The 21588-nt window shown below is 39.6% G+C and overlaps 1 protein-coding gene across 4 annotated transcripts in view; it reads left to right on the top strand.

The window, feature by feature from the left end:
* rbbp6 (retinoblastoma binding protein 6) overlaps nt 1–21588 on the top strand; it is a 53906-nt gene that overhangs the window by 17722 nt on the left and 14596 nt on the right. For all 4 annotated transcript variants that reach the window (XM_038820859.1, XM_038820861.1, XM_038820857.1 and 1 more), the window contains 8 exons: nt 6820–6864; nt 13835–13923; nt 14023–14119; nt 14826–14965; nt 15992–16164; nt 16723–16826; nt 19147–19535; nt 21437–21527. In XM_038820859.1, coding sequence (XP_038676787.1) covers nt 6820–6864; nt 13835–13923; nt 14023–14119; nt 14826–14965; nt 15992–16164; nt 16723–16826; nt 19147–19535; nt 21437–21527 — 1128 coding nt within the window. The remainder of the gene's footprint in view (nt 1–6819; nt 6865–13834; nt 13924–14022; nt 14120–14825; nt 14966–15991; nt 16165–16722; nt 16827–19146; nt 19536–21436; nt 21528–21588) is intronic.

The raw sequence follows: 21588 nt of genomic DNA, 5'->3' as shown, positions 1-21588 counted from the left end.
GACAAACATTAGCATCGTTAGCCACCAATGCACAAACCTATATTAGAACAGGAAAAATGTTATCAGTAAAATTATTAACTAATCAGCTACTAAGCCATTGGTCAAATTTTCCCCCAATTAAGGGGCAATTTAGCATGCCCAATCCACCTAACCCTGCGCATCAGTGGGATGTGTTTCACACAACGCAGTCCCACAGAATTCTAATTAAGGAGTCACCAATAATCAAATGCCGATATTGATTGTAGAGCAAATGTTGGCCAAAAAAACTTGAGGATATTTTACGTCCATCTCAATGTGAATATCTAATCTTTATTCATCTCCAAACCATTAGCCCTCAGAACCTTGTTTAATCTTTTTGGGATGTTGATTTCAACAGGACAATAGGTCCCTTGTGCTATCAATGGCTCTTTTAAGATTAAATTGGTGATGCCTGAAGCCATTCTTTTCAGTTGTTATATTTATGCAAAACTTTGAATATTTGCATACCATGTATCAGAGGAAGTTTCCTCTGGAGATAGAGACAGTGTAGCTTTCAAAGTTGGTCTAAATAGTCAGATAAACTATATTGTGGGTTAGATAATAGTACAAATGGTTGGCTGAATTGGAAGTATTTTAAACGGTGTAAGAAATGAAACCACTTTAGGCAACTAAGAATGAGCTGCCTGATTTGATCTCAAGGCTTCAAAATGGGTTTCCAATTGGATGTGCTAAATTTGATGTGTTTGATTGCTAAATCTTGGGGATCATGCCTTGATGTCACTCGTGTAGCACTTGGCAATCTTATCTATGTGGAGCAGATGTTTAACTGATTTGTAGTAGCAGCCGATGCATTCCATATCCACAATATGAGACATTGCAAAAATAGGAATAATGCAGATTGTTTAGCTAAATCTACTCTGAATTACCAGGCATTTCATATTCTGTCTAAAGGTGAAAACAGCATAAATATTTAGTTTGCTATTTATTTTAAATGGTTGAAGTTATATTACAGCCTTGTACAGTTCCCCAGGCCAGTCATTGCACCCAAAATCAATATTGAGTAGTTTGTAAGTTCAGCACTAGTAATAGAAGGACTGCATTCTAGGTATTGCATTAGGACTTAAGATAATTCCACTAGACCTTGGTCTATTGGAATTGTTGGTTTACTCTGGATTGGAAATGTGGATGGCAGTATCGTGCATAGAATTATCAATATGCTTGCACACCTGACCAAAAAGTACCTGCTGCAGAGTAATAACGTTTTTTTTAATCCTAAGCCTCCCTTTTTTCTAAATATGCTAGATTAATCGTTTACCCACTGCTCACCAGCAGCAATAAATCAAGAGAACATGGAAATGTTTAAAACACAGGCCATCCTTTTGGGCAAAGTAGAATTCACCGTGTCCATATGGCCATTTTGCTTCCATGTGGCCAGTTAGTGTCTATAAAGAACTTCACAAATCATCATATCATTTCAACCTTGTGACTTTAACAATGGATCCCAGGCTGCTTTGTATGTATTAGACTGTTAGGATCGTTGAACTGGCACTACAATCATGGTTATAAAAGCAGTTTTTGTGCACCAAGGAATGAATTGGGTCACGAGCAAGTTTTGAAATTGTTTCTAACTTGTATATTAAATCCTTTCCTGACAGTAGCATGGTTTCCAAGTTAAATGGAGGATTTTCTCTTTCAAATATCAGAACTTTATTTTCCCTCTTTGAAGAAGCCTTGAGTACAGTACTTAAGGATGAAACAGCAAAACATAACAGTCTCGAGGCAAGGAAAATCTCTCCTCTGGCCAGTGCAACAATCTGTATTACTCATAATATCCTCTTGTACAGTTCACCTAAATAAATATTTTTTAAACAATATAGTTTATCTGACTTTTTATTTTGCAATGGTAAAGCCATTAGTCTTCTGACTGTTGTTTACTCCCAATTCCTGGTTACTGAACTCAATGTAGCTGTGACTTTTCTGTTTTTTGCATCGGCCATGTTTGAACCCTTATAAAGAGACTGCTGGTTTTGTCTTCTGAATTCATCCCTGTTGCATTTTATTATTCATAGTTGTTTAAACTTGGCTGCTGCCAGATTTTTCATAATTTTAAAATAACTTAATCTAACTCATTTTGATGCTCACTAAAATTGCTTTTATAACCATGCTGACAATGGCACTCCCCAACAAACAGGTTTCATATAGCTGGCAACAACTTGTGGATAAATATGTTGGGATTAGTTAAACCAGACTACTGATGAATCATATTTCAGTCAGGTCTTCGAGCTGCTGCTTTAGAAAATACAAAAAAATACACCCCATCCACCAGCCAGTTGCATATCCCTGTGTATCAGAATCCAGTGGTGTAATATTTGGCAGCACATTCTATGAAAGTAACTCAAGTGAAACTGGAAAGAAAACTCTCTCCTCATCTAATATTTTATGTGAAGGCCTTTATGTTCTCCCAATGCAAAAAAAAATTTCTGCAGTCCAAATCTAGCTGGTTACTGTTACAGTTGCTCTTGATTTCTGAAGTTATCTGTTTAAAGATTAGGTGGTGTTTTGTGGAGGTGAATGGTGTAAGGGGTTCGGAGTGCCACAGTTGGCTAATTCTGTTCACTTCAGATGAGCAATGGAATGAATGTATTTTACACCTTATTAACATTGTGCCTTCTCAATACAGTCCAAAATATAGATAAGACGCAAAAGAAAAATCCCTCTTGTGCTGTCCCATTCTGAGGAGTAAAGAGTGTTTTTAAAAATGTAAATAAATTTAGAGTACCCAATTAATTTTTTCGTCAATTGAGGGTCAATTTACCGTGACCAATTCACCTACCCTGCACATCTTTGGGTCGTAGGGGTGAAACCCTTGCAAACACGGAGAGAATGTGCAAACTCCACACGGACAGTGGCCTGGGGCGGATATCGAACCCGGGTCCTCAGTGCCGTGAGGCAGCAGTGCTAACCACAGCACCACTGTGCCGCCCAAAGAGTTTAAAATACACTACTGTTTGTGAAGACATCAAGTGGACTTGGATCACTTGGACTGGAGTTGTTGTAACATTGCATCAAAAATATTCAGTAGCATTAGCAGATCTGTTTGCTTTTGTCCATGAATACCATGATTGTAACTCTAAATCAAGCCCAATGAGGGAAGTAACCTAAGCCCAATAAAACCAATAAAAGTCCAATTGAAAAAGAGGCTTTCATGTCTAATTCCTGTACAGTATATGCATCCTTTCTGTCTACATTGTCATGGTACTTGGGGAGTTGCGTTAAGTGAACAACAGGATACGCCAGCCAGTTATCAACTCTCTGTTCCTTTGAGTGAAATAGAATTGCACAGAAGGGGAGCCTAAAATTTATTTACTACATTGACAAAATGATTCTGGATGCATTGATGCAGTGTGGAAGTGGCAGAATAAATCAAAAGCCAGGCTGTTGAGCCAGCACCCTGCCTTATATAGTTATTTAGCCCTGGTTGTTTTTAACTGCTTTGTGTGTCCTGGTTCAACAAAATGCTTTTTTAAAAATAAATTTAGAGTACCCAATTCATTTTTCCAATTAATGGACAATTTAGCGTGGCCAATCCACCTACCCTGCACATCTTTGGGTACGAAACTCATGCAAACACGGAGAATGTGCAAACTCCACACAGTGACCCAGAGCCGGGATAGAACCTGGGACCTCGGCGCCGTGAGGCAGCAGGGCTAACCCGCTGCACCACCGTGCTTAATTGAAACGATCAACTGAATTGGGTTAAAGTTATTGAAAATTCTAACAAAATGCTTTTTTATGGAATTGAAAAAAATTGCTTTTGTCAATCCACATAACCTCAGTTAGGTATATTCACAGTCCACTTTTAAACCCAGAATCATAACATTTGGCAGCACTGGTACCACCCATTCTGACTTTATGGAATATTTCTCCATGTGAGGCAGCTTAACCAAATGCACTTTCTCTCTGCAACTTTTATTTTTTCAACTATCTATATCCCTTGAAATTTATTGACTGCTACAGCAATGGTTGATGGCAAACTACTGTGCACTCTACCTTCCCTATATTCTAATTTTTTTTAAAATGTTGTTACTGTGTCTCTAGCGCATGGAAACAATGCCTCTATTTACTTATTATTCATCGTCTTGAAGTACTCTACCAAATCACCTTAGTTGCTGAGGTGCAGGAGAAAAATAATTAGCCTCATGTTTGTCGATGTAACTGTCTGGGTAACACCCTTGTGCGTTTTTGTTGTGCACCCTTTTTTATTCCTTGTGAATCCTTAAAATATCACGCCATCAGAACTGGTTGAGAATTGTAAAGAGCTGTTCTTCGCTCCCTGATTGTCTCGATGGATAAATCCAATGCTAGGATTTCTTCAAATCACAGCAGTCAAAAAAAGTGAAAATTAATGGGAAAGTAAACTAAAGTTTATATATAAACCTTTAGAACGCCTGTTCCAGGAATCTAAATTAAGTTTTTAAAAAATTGTTCAAGTTGAAGTCCAATGTTTGGCATGTACAAATGAAATTCACGATTAAATGCTGGAATTGAAAACTTTTTGGGGTTTTGCTTATTCCCATTTAATCAAGGATTGTGTTAATTGGCTATCGTATCAGCAAGCATTTTTTTTCCTAAATGCTGGAGATGGATAACGTAGAAAGCACAATCAATAGCCTTTTTGCAAAAATCACTTCAAGTTCTCGCGGTCATATATGAAATGTGTTTGCAGCAAATGGGTTAACATTTCCTTTCATAATACATGCATATCCATCTTCCATGAGCGTATCCTGTTAGCCTTTGCAGGACTAATGGCAGATTATATTTTTTTTAATTTGGCAGTGACAAAGAACAGGATAATGGTGAACATTTTTTTCAGACAGGAGGAAAGTATGCAATTGATACATATTAATAACGTAGTCTTGGGTGTACAGGGCACAGTTGCTATATTTGCAGATGAGACAAAACTTGTATTGTGAAGAGGATAGTAGTATACCTGGAGAGAGCAGAGGCTGGTGGATTGTGTGTGCAGGTGGCAGATCAAATTTAATGCAGAGAAGGAGGAAGAATGGAAGAGGCAATGTGAAATAGAGCACAATTCAAAGGGAATGCATTAACAGAAAGATCTGGGGTATTTAAGGAGGCAGTGCAGGTTGGGAGGTATATGGGATGCTTTGCTTTCTAAATGGGCATAGCTAATAAAATACATTCTGATGGACCTCTTATCAAAGACTGGTTCAACTTCAACTGGAGTATTCTGGGCATTACTCTTCAAGAAGGTTGTGAAAGCTTTACAGCAAGTGCAGAAAAGATTTGCCCAAATAGTTCCATGGATGAGATACTTAGTTATGAGTAGAGATTGGAGAAGCTGGAGTTTTTCTCCTTGGCGAGGACAAAGTTGAGATTTGATACAGATTTTCACGATCATCAGGGTTGAGATGGAAACTGTTCCCATTGGTGCAAAGGTCAAGAACCAGAGTGCACCAATTGAAGGTGAATGGCAAAAGAGCTAATGATGACATCAGGAGAATCTTGTTTTACACGACACACTTGTAATGGCGTCACGTTCCAGTCAGCAGTGCTGCAACAACTTATGCTCTTGCTCCAGAGTTTGTGCTGCCATTCCAAAAGAACGCAGTTGATTACAAAAATACCTATTCTTGTTCATTCCAGAAAAGGCAACTTAGTCACACACATTCTGTTGCTACTAACACCGTTAAAGGGCAGGCTATTCCCTCCTGAACTGTGAACAAGACCACAGAACAATGACTTGTGTTGAATCATGTGATTAGAAAGGCATAGTACAAAGACATGAGTAATGCAGTAGCAGGAAATAATATTTACTGGACAATCCATGTAGAGTAAATATATTTAAGTTCAGAGGTCAAGTAGTATTTTATATTCACATTACTGTCACGTCAGAAAAAGTGTCACTATATTTGACAAGTGGAATGAAGAGAGGAGACATTGCTACTTGTCTGTTTCATGGTGCACAATGGAAATGGTGCATTCAGAGCACCTGCCCACCCTATGTAGGCAGCTTCCTTGTATACCATTTCCCACTGTCAATGAAGGTTTGTAGGGCTAGATTACTTGGTCTGTTATGCCTTTCCAAGATGCCACCACCTTTCAGCCATACTTTTGTGATCTGTCTTCAATGTGAACTCAATTCCTGCATAAGTACTTGCTGATTCTGCAAGATAGACTTGATGTCCCAACATATTCAAATTTACTAACTTAAAATTGTTTGAATGAACTCATGACTCCAGGAAGACTTATCTATGGAGTGCAGTTTTGGATCTTGATATATCGTAAACTCCATTGTCATCATTACATCCTTAGCAGCTCAAGAGATTGTGCTCAACACATAGAGCTGACATTTTACACCCCGCCATCCACCACAAAACTTTGGATAGAATATTAAACTTGACGCAAGATTCTTTTCTCTCCTTTTTTCTCTCTTCTATTTCATAAACCTTGTCTGCAAAAATATTCACATCCTTTTGTTAGTTCTGTTCTGTGTTACAGTGGCAACTGTATGCAGTCACTTATTAGAGTTGAGCTCATACTGTTATTCATCTGATCATCTATTAAAGTTCAGTCTTAAGCCAAAAGTTGTATTAAGAGCGTTTCATTGTAGTGTGAATTTGTTTTATTAACATTTTCCCATCCCAGCACACACTCAAATGCATGTACATTAGCAATGCATATTATTAAATAATACTAATTCAGGTGAGTTTGTTACTAAAATATGAGAGCAATGACCAGGCTGTCTATTTGGGTTTGAAATATGTGCCTTATCATGGTTTAAATGTGAATGTCTGTATTTAATTCTTCCATTAACAGATTGATGACTCTGGAACATCTATCTCTCTGGCCCAGCTTACAAAGGTAGAAAATGTTTCTTTTTTGCTGTTAGTGGTGTTTTTCCCCTGCCAATTCAATCCATTGCAAAGTTTAATTGTATTAAATGTTGCACTAATCTGTAATTGTCCCACATTATCCAGTGCAAATTTACATTAATGCATTGTGTATTATCATTTTGCATAATGTTGCATATATTCAAATGCATTTATATTGTCATTAAAATATTGTAATTTGTGTAAAATGTTAGTAACTTGAAACATTAATATATTCTGAATATCCTGTAAAGAGTGAGTGATATGGGGAAGATGGAAGGGAAGTCCCTCGGCAGCCTCACCTAGCTACTATAATGCTCGTTTACCTCAGTCAATTATGAAAATACTGAACTTAAAACCGTAGCTAATTGTCTTTCAATCTGGCGTGTGGTGAATGCTAAAAGGGTTATTCCACCTTTGTTGGCTTTGAACATCTCGCCAGTAAAGAAGGCGATAGAAAAATAGCCCAGGTAACTGGATACAGTGATTGGTATGAAGGTTCTTGCCTTTAGCACCATCAAATCAGTGTATAGCAATAAGAATAAAGACTGTAATCTCAACAATGCAGCCAAGAAACAAAGGCTACCTCTGTTATTATTGAAAGTATAAATCTTGTGTATAAGTTTTTCCTGAATTTTATAGCAATGTCTACAGTCAAATAACCATGAATTGAATATGTTATGCCAATTCCCTGTTTGTATTGACCCATGCATAGCTTAGCATTGATCATGTAAATGTAAACCACTAAATACAATAAACTATATTCTCTTAAGACCAGATGTTGGTAAGGGTGTATATGGGTGGTCATTTGTTTGAATCCAGACTGTAAACCTTATGTGATTTTTTTTTTTGTGTGTGTGTGTGTGTCTTGGCTAATCTATAGGGCGAGACAAGTATTAGTCAAATTAGTGGGTGCTTGTGCCATGAGGGAGAAAAAGATGCAGATATCAGTTACCACTCATTGTATTTCCGTTGCCTTACCTTACTGAACGTGCCCTCCTGGTTTGTAGATCTCTCTGGATCACCTGAATTTAAACCAAATGTGCACAGAAAATGCATCTTCATTTTAGGGATGGAAAATTTGTACACCTGCAGAACCCTGCACGCATTCACCTATATCTGCAGTTAATCATTTCTAGCCATGTATTTATCTGAAGTGCAGTGCTGTTTGGGTTCAAACAAAGATGTTTTGTGTGAACGGTACAGTTAAACCTTGATGGGATCGATCTCTTTTTTTTTTTTGCTGCATCATGGAACTAAAATTAAAAGTGAATAACATCTTGAGGATGGGTGAGCAGTGAGGTTTTCTCATCTGATTGGATTTTAATTTGCAAGCCTCACAGCATTGTGTTAAGTATTTCAGTGGGCATTTTCTTGAATGGCATTCAAGCACTGAGGTTCATTCATTGGAATAAATGATTTATTTGTGTAGCATACTGTTTCCCAGTGATACGATCCTAATCATTTGTAGGATATATTTAAATGCAATTCGTGAATTCTGTCACAAGAGGTTGCTCAAGAACATTATCTTTTCATTCTCCACATTGCAAGTCATTTGATCTAATGGATCACAGTGGATGTTCAGCAATACGTAACTTCCCTCTTGTTTACTTCTGGCTATCAACATCCCTTGCGGATATCTTATTTTTTAACCATCTGCATGAGTGATTTTTTTAATTTTTTTTTTGTTGTTGCCTGGAAGAGTAAGAGTATTTGGTCTTAGCCAGTACTACATTGACTGTTCTGGAGCCTGGCTGGAAAATCTGCTACACCTACAATGAAGGGCTTTTCCTAGCTGTGGCTCAGACTTTGCCTATTCACACTTCATTCAGGTTCTGTCGAAGTCTAAGGAGCATCCAAAAAGAAGTCCAGTGCTGATCAATATTTCACCAGCAAGAAAACGGACATGAATATTCAGTTGATATCAAATGCAAATACTTCAACATAAAACTCCAAACTCCACAAGGAAGAAACCTGTTACAATGCAAACTCTTTCCAGCTGACTTAATTGGGTTATATCAGGGAGTATGTTCAAATCATGCTGTGACTGTCCTTGGGAGCACTTGAGCATAATAGCTTGGTATCTTAGCCGTGTATGGAATCCATAATATCCTATTTACAGAAGTTTAAAATATGTTGCACAAAGATCCAAAGCCTGCTTCTATGAAGGTAAGTGCTGCAGATATCAGCTTCCAAGTCTCTGCCTGGAAAAAGCTTCAACCATCCAACAACTGGAAAACTAGACCTTAACTGAAGCGTGTACTCTGAATCTAAAATATGAAAGCTGATATCAAAGAAGCCACAGTTCGTTTGTGTGTCGAATTGCACACGCAGGCTATTTGAACCAAAGGAAAGTTAAGATAATTGCATACCTTAGTCGCTTCATACCATTAATTCATTTGCCATGTGGACAGACTACAGTTCTTGAAACTTGACTAAAATTGGTGACCACTGTGGTGTCTGAATTCCATCCAGTTCCACGTTTTCCATTCTGGTAACCATTAGTAATTTGAAATCCTATTTCAATGATGGACTTTGAGAAGAACTTGAATGCAATTTGGTTACAAACTATTCAATTGTTTCCAAATTTGGATTAGCCAATACTTAGAATTTCTCAACTTGTTTCCCATGTCCATTGGTGTGGAGTCTATTTTCTACAGTAACTAGGAAGTAAAATGTATTTTAATTTTATTTCCCTCCCTGCTGTTTATGGCTAAGCAGTCAGATTCCAAATTGCAGTGCCCGGCCCATATCCCCGGCTCTCATTTCGGGTGGCTGTACAGGTTTAATTTGTTATGCATTTTGTACAGGTAGCTTTTCCATAGCCACTGGAATAGAAACTTAGCAACATCAGTATTTGAGTAGATTGGAATCCTCACTGAATGTTATGGTTTTTAAGCTGCATTTGTTGTTTTTACCATTAAAAAAAAAAAGACCCTGAAAGTGGTCCCCGAAGGAAGTGCTCCCTGAATTAGATGGTGTAGAAATGAAAATCTTTATGACAGATTCAGTTTTAAACTGATTTTTCCTGTGTGGAATAACCTTAAGGAAAAGGTGAGCGCACTGAAACAAGCCCTTTAGGGCTAGCAAAAAGAATACAGGCCCACTTTTACATCACCATGGCATAAGAAATGAGAAAATATTTCTCTATGCAACTGAAGTTGTTTTCCAACTGCAGGACGCAATGATGAGTCCATTCTGATTAGTGTAAACCACTGAAATATTTTGTGCACTACTGTGTTTTTTTACATGATGTGGAGATGCCGCTGTTGGATTGGGGTGAGCATAGTAAGAAGTCTTACCACACCAGGTTAAAGTCCAACATGTTTGTTTCAAACACTAGCTTTCAGAGCACTGCTCCTTCCTCGGGTGAATGTTCATTCATTCACCTGAGGATGAGCAGTGCTCCGAAAGCTAGTGTTTGAAACAAACATGCTGGACTTTAACCTGGTGTTGTAAGACTTCTTACTGTGTTTTTTACACATTGTTACCATTCAATATGTTACAAAATATGATGTTTAATTTCGGCTCGAGGACAGCACGGTGGCCCAGTGTTTAGCATTGCTGCCTACGGCTCTGAGGACCTGGGTTTGAATCCTGACCCTGGGTCACTGTCCGTGTGAAGTTTGCACGTTCTCCCCGTGTCTGCGTGGGTTTCACCCCCACAACCCAAAGATGTGCAGGATAGGTGAATTGGCTACGCTAAATTGCCCCTTAATTGGAAAAAATAATTGGGTACTGTAAATTTAAAAAGAAAAAAAACATGGGTTTTGATTTTCAGGACATGGGAGTGTAGAGCTTTGTGAGGAGTTTGTCAGAATCTGTTGGGAGAAATTAAAGTAATCCAGTTTACAGGGATGGAATGCGAGGGAGATTTTCCAACTATAGTTGTGGTTAACTAACATGTAGTTGGTGGTTGAGTAGATTCTCCAGGTTATCGGGGTGATTGTCTACGTTATAATGAGGCAACCGGGGGAATTTTCCCAGTTATAATAGGGAATAAGGAAACAAATGCAGCTTATACAGAAGAACAATTATCTATTCCAGTGTGGGAGTAATCATGCATACCAGAGTTTGTAGTAATGATGTGGAGACACCAGCGTTGGACTGGGGTGAGCACAGTAAGAAGTCTAACAACACCAGGTTAAAGTCCAACAGGTTTGTTTCAAACACGAGCTTTTGGAGCACTGCTCCTTCCTCAGGTGAATGGAGAGGTATGCTCCAGAAACATACATAATATATATAGGCAAATTCAAAGATGCAAGACAGTGCTTAGATTGCGAGCATTTGCAGGTAATTAGGTCTTTACAGATCCAGAGGTAGGGGTAACCCCAGAGGTGTGAATTAGACAATTCACACTTCTTTAACCTGGGGCTACCCCATCTCTGGATCTGTAAAGATTTAATTACCTGCAAATGCTCGCATTCTAAGCATTGTCTTGCATCGTTGAATTTGTCTATATAGATATTTCTGGAACATACCACTTCATTCACCTGAGGAAGGAGCAGTGCTCTGCAAGCTAGTGTTTGAAACAAACCTGTTGGACTTTAATCTGGTGTTGTTAGACTTTTTACTGAGTTTGTAGTACGGCTGGATTCTGATAGTGAGGGATTTATAAATTAAACCTGGGTAGCTTTCTGAACTACGGATGAGTTTTGCCCTGATTTATGACACTTTGCTTTGGGGTGCTCATGTATTAACGGTGTGGGGGTATCTGCGTTTATAGTAAAGGGGTTCCATGCTTAATTGTGAGAGCCTGTGTTATGGGTGGTATCTGAACTACAAGTTGGTTGAGGATTGTACTTGACACATTGCTTAAAGTAAGAGGAAAACAGTCAAGTTGCCCCACTTACTGAATGGACAGAAGGTTTCACAGTATGGAAGTGCAGATTCTGAATGTTTTGGGAGTTACAGCATCCTATTAGGGACAGAGTGGATTTTGCCTGTGTGCTTCTTTTGTTCCTATGTCATTCCCACTCTTAATCTCTAATAATCAGTGACAATGAGAGAACCTCAGAAGTTGATGCTCTGCAAGTTATCCTACATGATTCCTCAGGCACAAACGCTACTTGCGTTTATATTTTTCCAATCCCAGTCTCTCACTTGGACTGGGTGATGGCAGGTCTGGAGGACTAGGCTGCATTAATTCCGGTTTTGTGTGATCAACGAGCTTCATTCATTGGGAAATAAATTGCACTTTTTTACCCTGATGTGATATGGCCGTAATTTGGGCTTATTGCAGAATAGTGAACTCGATACCAAATCTTTGCTCTTCGTATATAACTTTTTAAAAATAAGTCCTATAAACTTTACGTATGCAGGCAATTAACATGCGTAAATTGGTATGTAGTGACTAAAGCATTTTCATTTATATTTTTTAATTCTTTTTAAAATTTAGAGTACCCAATTCCTTTTTTCCAATTAAGTGGCAATTTAGTGTGGCCAATCCACCTAGCCTGCACATCTTTGGGTTGTGGGGGGAAAACCTTCACAAACACGGGGAAAACAGACAGTGACCCAGAGCCGGGATCGAACCTGGGACCTAGGCGCCGTGAGGCTGCAGGGCTAACCCACTGCGCCACCGTGCTGCCCAATCATTTTCATTTCTAATCAGAATGCCTAAATACCCGATGACAACATAGATTGAGAAACTGGTAAGCAGTCGCCCACACAAACAGAAAGCGGGGATTTAGTTGTCGCTTTCAATGAAAAGTCAGCAGAGTTGATCTTACCAAGGGTTTTACTGTACATGTGTGCACTGCTGGTGTTTGAAATGGTGCTGAGTATGTGTGAACTGTCGGGAATAGAACCCAAATGGCTAGGTAGACCGTGGAATAAAACTCTTAAAAGGCTGGAACTGGCGGTCTGTGAGCACCAAAGAACTGTTGCATTAGATCTCCTGTGCTTCGGACTGTCAGAACAGCTAGTGATAATTACTGTAAATTGACGGAAGAGAAGGTGCTGACCCGAAGTCTCGCCCCACCTAAAATAAGTTTAACTTCACAGTTGCTATTTTGCTCTATGCGAGTCTGTATTTCCCCCTTAGTTACTTAAAAGCATTTTTTTAATACAAAGATTTTAGGTGAACTGGGTCTTTGAATTTGTTGCAACACAGATTGCAGCATTAATCCAGAAGTAAGAATGATATTCATCAAGTTTGTTCTGACATGGACTGAGCATTCATCATTGACTTTGTCTTATTTCTGAGACAAGTGACAGATTCCATGAAGCATGGTCATCATTCTCATTTGGCTGACAGGCGTCAAAATAGTCTGCTTCAGTAAAAAATCTTCCAGGATCCCTCTTTAAATGAAAGAACATTTCTGCTTTTGTTTTTCTTTTTTGCAGAACCTCCATTTTCATTTAAGAATAGAAACAAGTTGTTTTTTCTGTTTTTTTTTTTAGTTTAGCGTGCCCAATTAATTTTTTCCAATTAAGGGGCAATTTAGTGTGGCCAGTTCACCTACCCTGCACATCTTTGGGTTGTGGGGTTGAAACCCACGCAAACACTGGGAGACTGCAAACTCCACACGGACAGTGACCCAGAGCCAGGATCGAACCTGGGACCTCAGCGCCATGAGGCAGTTCTGCTAAACTCTGCCACCGTGCTGCCCTAGGAACAAATAATTGATTTAAGATAGTTTTGATCTAGTTTGAAAATTTCAGGTGCGCACAAAAACATCTTCACTGAGGATTTCACTGGGGTCCTTGGAACATTACATTGAGCATTTGAAGTCTTTCACTTCCTGAAGGTAGTATAATTCAGCTGGAGGTAACAGGCTTGAGGAACTCTTGCTCCCATAAACGCTTACCCACCGTCCCAATCGAAGGTGGTATAAGTGAACATACTTATATAAGAGTGATAGGGACAGGGTTTCCTGCTACTCTTTACAGGATGTGGACTGGAGTGTACAGTGAATTCTGGGTGGTAATTCTTTTTGTAACACACGCCTATCAAACAGACGGCCAATCTGGCTGAAGCTAACGCCTCAGAGGAAGATAAAATTAAGGCAATGATGACTCAATCTGGTCAAGAATATGATCCAGTCAAGTAAGTTGGAAAGAGAAAGTAATTCAAAATTTGAAAAATGGTTGACTTTCCACAGATGGCAACTGATAGTATATATTAATTTTTTTTTTTCTTTCCTAGTTACATGAAGAAACCTTTGGGTCCTCCTCCTCCAAGTTATACTTGTTTTCGTTGTGGAAAACCTGGCCATTACATTAAAAACTGCCCAACAAATGGGGTGGGTAAACATGGTTCAACCTTTTAATTTGTAGTAACAATACTGTGTTGCTCTTGAAATGGGATCCTGAAACTCTGCCTTCTCTGGCCAGTGGTTAAACTGGAGGAACAAGTTGGTCCAGTCGAAAATGCTTCAGAAATGCATCTAAAAAAAATTCCTAGTGGCAGAACAATATTGCTGGAGGCTGTACTTTTTATTATATTGATCTAGTGTAATCTAGAACGGTGGTTTTGATCCGTTTACTTTGTGGTGTCCACTTGAAGTACTTGGCCATTTGCTAGACGTGTGGCCAGATTAAACTGTTTTGGGCAACTTCATTTAATCATCCATTATTCGCTGCCTGGATGGATGGATTTCCATTACTTTTTTTTGGTAGAGTTGGAACATGGCAAATTATAAGTCTTAAAACAATTAAAATTGTGTTTTGTCCTGGATCAGGCTTGCCAGGAAAAGTGCAATCTGGTTCTGTGTGAAATTGGCCCGACACTTGGCTTTAATGTGTTCACATTATGCAATAAACTACACAACTGAATCTTCGTAGTTATGGATGAGCTTCAAAGTCGAGGTGATCGCTCTGGGATGTATGCTCATCCAACACTAAATTCTGAAACTGCAGAAGATTAATGCATGGGAGCAGTTGTATTGTCAGCAACAGTTGGATATATTTTAAAAATAAGTACTTCAACTTCTTTCTGATAAAATTCAGGACAAAAATTTTGAAGCTGTACCAAGGATTAAGAAAAGCACGGGGATTCCCCGCAGTTTTATGGTAGAAGTTGATGACCCAAACATGAGAGGTGCAATGCTCACCAATACTGGGAAGTACGCTATACCCACAATTGATGCGTAAGTACTTTAATTTCTATTAACCTGCACTAATGAGCTGTTTGAATAGTCGGTCTTAATTTAAGATTCCAAATACACGTACAGGGCTAATCTGATTGAAAGGGTTTGGACTCCACAATGTGCAATTTTTCTGTTGGAAAGATTTCCGGACTACCTTAATTAGCTTCCTGGGCAGTCATGGGAACAGGAGTACACCAATCAGCCCCTCGCGCTTGCTCCACCATTCAATGCGATTTATGGCTAACCTGTGGCCTAACTCCATATATTTACCGTTGGCCCATATCGCCTTAATACCTTTGTTTAACTGAATATTTATTTATCTCGGATTTAAAATGAACTGATCTAGCATCATTTGCCATTTGTGGAAGAGAGTTCCAAACCTCTACCACCATTGTGTGTAAAAGCGCTTTCTAACATCTTTCCTGAATGGTCTGGCACTCATTTTTAGTCTATGCACCCTCGTTCTACAATCTCCAACCAACGGACACAGTTGATCTTTAACCACCCTGTCTTTTCCTGTTAATGCCTTGAAGACTTTGATCAGATCACCCCGTTACTTTATAAATTCTAGAGAAAACAGACATAATTTGTGTAACCTTTCCTCTTAACCCCTGAAGTCCAGGTTTCATTCTTGTAAACCTACGTTGCGCTCACTCCAAGGCCAAAATATTCTTCCTCTGGTGTGGTGCCCAGATCTCTGCTCTACTGCACAAATAGAGTCTAACCAGAGTTTTGTAAGCCTACAGCATAACCTCTGCGTCCTTATACTCCAGTCCTCTAAATTTAAAGACCAGCATTCCATTAGCCGCCTTTATTACTTTGTGCTCTTGTTCATAAGATCTGTTCATCTGAACCCCCAGGTCTCTTCGGTCATCCACTGAATCCTTTTCTCACATGTTAACTAACCTCTGCACAAAGTAATCAAACATTAAATCTCTGCTGTCTTTCAGGGAATAGCACTAAGCTCTTTATTAGTTGTACCTGCTGCAGTTACCGAAACTAACTGTTAAATATTTTCTCTTCCAGAGAAGCATACGCACAGGGCAAGAAGGAAAAGCCACCATTCTTACCCGAGGAGCCCTCATCATCATCAGAAGAGGAAGATCCAATCCCTGATGAACTGTTGTGCCTTATCTGCAAAGATCTTATGATGGATGCTGTTGTCATACCATGCTGTGGGAACAGTTACTGTGATGATTGTAAGTCAACATCTGGGGAATGCATTGCCATTGAAGCAAATTTTTAAGTGGGTCAGACATTGGGATTCCTCTATTGTCAGCTGCGGTTCAAGTGGGTAGCATTCACCTCTCGAGTCAACAGGTCCTGGGTTAAAACCCCACTCCAGGACTCGACAAAAACCAAGGCTGACTCTCCAGTGCAGTACAAAGAAGCAGAGGTACCATCTTAAGCACATCAAACCAAGCCTGCTTGCTTGGCTTGATATAAAAGATTCCATGGGACTACGTCAAAAAAGAGAGAGGATTTATCCCTGGTGTCCTGGCTACTATTGATCCATCAATCAACATCCCATTGCTGTATGTCGGAATTGCTGTGCGCATCTTGGGTGCCATGTTTCTTGCGTTACATCAGTAACAATGCTTCAAAAATACTTCATTAGTATGCAAAAAGTATTGCGAAAAGCACAATGTAAATGCAAGTTTTTTTTTTTCTATTTGCCGTCATTTCTCATCTCTTAATCCTTTCATTTTTTAGTCTTAACTGTAATTTGTTCCTTTTGTTCAATTGTATGTGTGCAGGTATCAGAACATCACTACTGGAGTCTGAGGAACACACCTGCCCAACTTGCCACCAGACAGATGTTTCTCCGGATGCTTTGATAGCAAACAAATTTTTAAGACAGGTATTTTACCTAACGTAGAACACGCCATTCAAAATTCAATAGCTTCAGGGCAGCATGTGGCGCAGTGGTTAGCACTGGGACTGCAGTGCTGAGGATCCGGGTTTGAATCCTGGCCCTGGGTCACTGTTCGTGTGGAGTTTGCATGTTCTCCCCATGTCTGCGTGGGTTTCACCCCCACAACCCAAAATATGTGCAGGTTAGGTGGATTGACCAAGCTAAATTGTTCCTTAATCGGGAAAAAAATAATTGGGTACTCTAAATTTGAAAAAAGAAATTTAATAGCTTCTATCTTGTACGAATTGCAGAATTGATTTGGCATAGGTGGAGGCCATTTGGTCCATTGTGCCTGCACCAGCTCTGGAATGAGCGGCTAACCTGGTGCCATTCCCCTGTCTTCTCCCTGTAACTATGCACATTTTTCCTTTTCAAGTGACCGTATAATTCCCTTTTTTAAAAATAAATTTAGAGTACCCAATTTTTTCCAATTAAGGGGCAATTTACCATGGTTAATCCACCTACCCAGCACAATTTTGGGTTGTGGGGGCGAAACCCACGCAAACACAGGGAGAATGTGCAAACTCCACAAGGAGCTGGCCCAGAGCTGGGATTGAACCTGGGACCTCAGGGCCATGAGGCAGCAGGGCTAACCCACTGCACCACCGTGCTGCCTGTATAATTTCCTTTTGAATACTTCAATTGAACTGCCTCTGGCACTACATTCCAGACCCTAACCACTTGCTGTGTGAAAATGTTTTTCTTAATACTTTGCTTCTTTTATTAATTAATTTAAATTGTGCCCTCTCGTTCTCTATCCTTTTGGGGGTGGGAATGTTTTCTCCCTATCTCCTATGTCCTAACCTTCACATTATGAATACGTTCAGATCTCTTCTCTGCCTTCTTTTCTCTAAGGAAAACAGTCCTAACTTCTCGAGGCCTAATGGCTGCCTTCTGCACTGTAGAGATTCTTTCAAGGCAAACATCCGTTAACCACTACCTTTTTCCTGTCACTCAGCCAATTTCTTAGCCATGTTGTTAAAGTCTTTTTTATCCCATGAGCAATAAATTTGTCCAAGTTTGTTATGCAGCACTATATCAAACATGTTTTGGAAGTCTTTATACTCAACATCAATAGCATTGCCCTCATTAACCCTCTGTTACCTCTTTTTTTTAAACTCCAGAAAGTTAGTTAAATATTATTTTCCCTGAAGAAATCCAGCTTGCTTTCCTTAATCAATCCCCATTTGTACATGTGATTATTAATTTTGCCCCTTATTCTTGTTTGTAGACGTTTCTCCACCATCAAAGTTAAACTGACCAAAGTTGCTGGGCTTGTGCAAAAAGGTGTAAAGAGGGGGTGGCATGAGGTGGTGGTTAGCACTGGGACTGCGGCGCTGAGGACCCGGGATCGAATTCCGGCCCTGGGTCACTGTCAGTGTGGAGTTGGAACATTCTCCCTGTGTCTGTGTGGGTTTCACCCCCACAACCTATATATGCAGGTTAGGTGGAATGGCCATGCTAAATTGCCCCTTAATTGGGGGAAAAAACTAATTGGGTACTCTATATTTTAAAAAAATTAAAAAGGTGTAAAGACAAGTGGGCAACATTTGCAAAGCTCCAGTCCTCTGGGACTATCCCTGAGCCTAAAGAAGACAGAAAAATTATGGCCAGTTCCTCTGCAGTTTTCACTCACTCCCCTTCGCACCCTTGGATGCTTGTCATCTGGCCCGGGTGCCTTATCAGCTTGTGCAGATAACCTATCCAGTACCACCACCGTTTCAATTTTAAACCTATCTTGTGTCCTCTTTTACCACGGACTGGATAGCATCTTCTTCCTTGGTAAAAGCATATAAATAAAATGAACTTGATCTCTCTGGTGATTATATTGTCATCCTAAATCTAATTTACTACCAGTGTATAATCTGTGTATAATTCTATCAGATCCGTATAAACTGCATCTTTAAACTGCTGCTCGAGTAAAATTCTAGAAATTTGAGTGCAAATGGAAGAATAAATTGTGAGATGTCTGTTGAAAAGACAATGGGAGGGCGGCATGCTGGCACAGTGGTTAGCACTGCTGTGTCACGGCGCTGAGGACCCGGGTTCGATCCTGTGTCATGTCCGTATAAAGTTTGCACATTTGCCCCGTGTCTGCATGGATCTCGCCCCCACAACCCAAAGATGTGCAGATAGGCGGATTGGCCATGCTAAATTGCCCCTTAATTGGAAAAAAAAAATAGGTTGGTTACTTTAAATTAAGAAAAATAGAGAATGGGATGCAATTTCGAACGTATTCTCAGCCATAATATTCTTTCATTTGCAGGCTGTGAACAACTTCAAAAATGAAACTGGTTACACAAAAAGAACTCGCAAGCAACAGCAGACTCAGCAGCAACGACAAGTTCCATCCCATCAAATGCATAATCAACAATCTGCTCTGAGGCCGTTAACCCAGCCCAACCCTCAACCTGTTCTCCCTGTAAACAGAACTGCCATCTCAAAGCCACCAGACGTGCCGGTCACCACTGTTATTTCAACTGGCCACACATCTGCCCCAGCTTCCCTTCCAAGTGCAGCCTCTGCCCCAGTACGTGCTCCTTCTCCTGTGAAAACTAGTAGAGCTTCCTCCACTGCCAACAATGCTCCAGATCTGTCAACAGCAGCAGTTCATGTTCATCAGCTACCTCCAAAGCACGAAGAAGGGGATATTCTGTAAGTTTAATTCTTGTCGGAACCTTTTGGGGACTGCAGTTGCATCTTACTGTCGGCTTTTCAAGGAAGTTGTCTGATACTGATGCATCCACACTGAGGAAAAGATGTTTCAGTGCAAGATGTCTGACAAAGACTTTACTCAGTCAGCATGGATGATGGTTTCAACAGCAGATGGACTAATACGCGGGTGGGGAGGGGTGTTGGAAATGGGCAATATTTCACCATTTTCTTTTAAACTATAGTTGTTGAATGTTATCTAGGTCCTGAATGTTTGTTGCATATAAATCCGTCAGACAATAATAAATCAATTCTTCTGTGGAAGCCCCTGTAACAGTACCAAGCTAACACTTGAACAATTCCAAAATCTTTGCTTCCCCTTCTCGCTCCAGAACACCAGATCAATATCCAAATATTAATCACTCCTTACCTGAAATGTTGTACGACAACGCTGATTTTAGACTGTAACTTAATCCTGGGTAGCTGTTCCAAATCTCTAAATTGAATTCCAGCTGGTAATGTGACAATTCTCAAACACTTCTTTAAGGTATTAACCTAGGTGGAGGACTTGAATTGAATTTCTTAAAAATCAGCAAAACCCGAACTTACCAATTTTACTTGTACACTTGCTAACTCCTCCTTCCCCTGCTCCCAAAAAAACCTGATAACAGGCTCATTACATTTAGAAATCCTTTTTTTTTAAGTCAGTGGTTAGATTTTTTTCTTTGATTATTCAGTTGCTTATGTCTTCAAATGATTTTCATGACACCATCTATTTGGGTGGAGGAGTGCTGGGGGAGATCATGAACATGTCCAGGACAGTGATAGGTGACTCAGATTTTTTAAAACATGATTGTACATCCCAGTTTATTATTTTGACTTGGGACTGCTGTGTGTCCCAACTCTTTCCCTCTACCTATTAATGGCAAACCTTCAGCTCTTGTTATCCCAAAGACCATTCCACCTTCCCAAATTTCTGCTTGTGCATGACCTTGCATTTTCCTCCATCGAAATCCATTAGCCATGTTTTTTTCCATAATCTATTGATTTCGATTCCATCTACACTGCTATCTTGCTGCCTATCTTTGTGCCAGTGGCAAATTTGGAAATGTGGTTCTCTGTTCCGTCGTCTAAGTTGTGAATAAATACGGTGAATAGTTGAAGTTCCAAAATAGATCCTTGAATGACACCGAGTCACTTCCTGCCACTCGAGAGTACCTGTTTTATCCCTGCCCACACACTCCTGCTCAGGCAGTTTCCTAACCAGGTCAATAATTTGCCTTCAATTCTATGAGCATTAACTTTTGCTCAAAGCCTCTTATGAAGGACTTCATCAGTTGCCTTCTGGATGTCCAGTTAAGTATCATCCATAGACATTCCTCTCCATTATGCCAAACTTAAATCTGATTATTCAAGCATGATTTGCCCTTTTCAAATCCACACTGGTGCTCTCTAATCGGATTAAAATGTTCTCAGTCACTCTAATCTTAATTGTAGGTCTAGTAATTTCTCAACAACAAATATTAGACTAACTGGTCTGTAATTCCCTGGTTTCACTATGATGCCTTTTTTAATCACCTTTCTTAATTGTCATCTTATCTCCATTTGTAAAGTTTTACTTTTAAGACACTGTCATTGTAAACTGTTTATTCTGTGCTGCTGTTTGATGATGTAAATAGAGGGAATGTGATACAATGTTAACATTTCGCCAGACTGCAATGGGAATAAACTGAAGAAATTAGACTCCTGTATCAGTATTCTGTAACACATGGTATAGAGGCAGAACAAGTTATTCAAATGAATCCTGTTCACCCATTCCCACAATCAATAAATAGGCAATAAGTCTTGAAGTTAAGTATCATTGAATGTAAAAGCAAAGTGTTTTATTCTTATTTCATGTTCAGTGAACTCAGCAAAACGGTTCTAGTTACTGCCACTACTGGAATAACCACTAGCAATCCATCCATGTCCACGAGCAGTGCTTCTGCATTGAAGGTATGTCAATATTTTACATTTGTACCTGGTTGCCCTGCATGATGCATTGAAATATGTAGGG

Source organism: Scyliorhinus canicula, chromosome 15 (genome assembly GCF_902713615.1).
Source record: "Scyliorhinus canicula chromosome 15, sScyCan1.1, whole genome shotgun sequence".
NCBI classification, from domain to species: Eukaryota; Metazoa; Chordata; class Chondrichthyes; order Carcharhiniformes; family Scyliorhinidae; genus Scyliorhinus; species Scyliorhinus canicula.
This window is presented reverse-complemented; position numbering and strand designations above follow the sequence as displayed.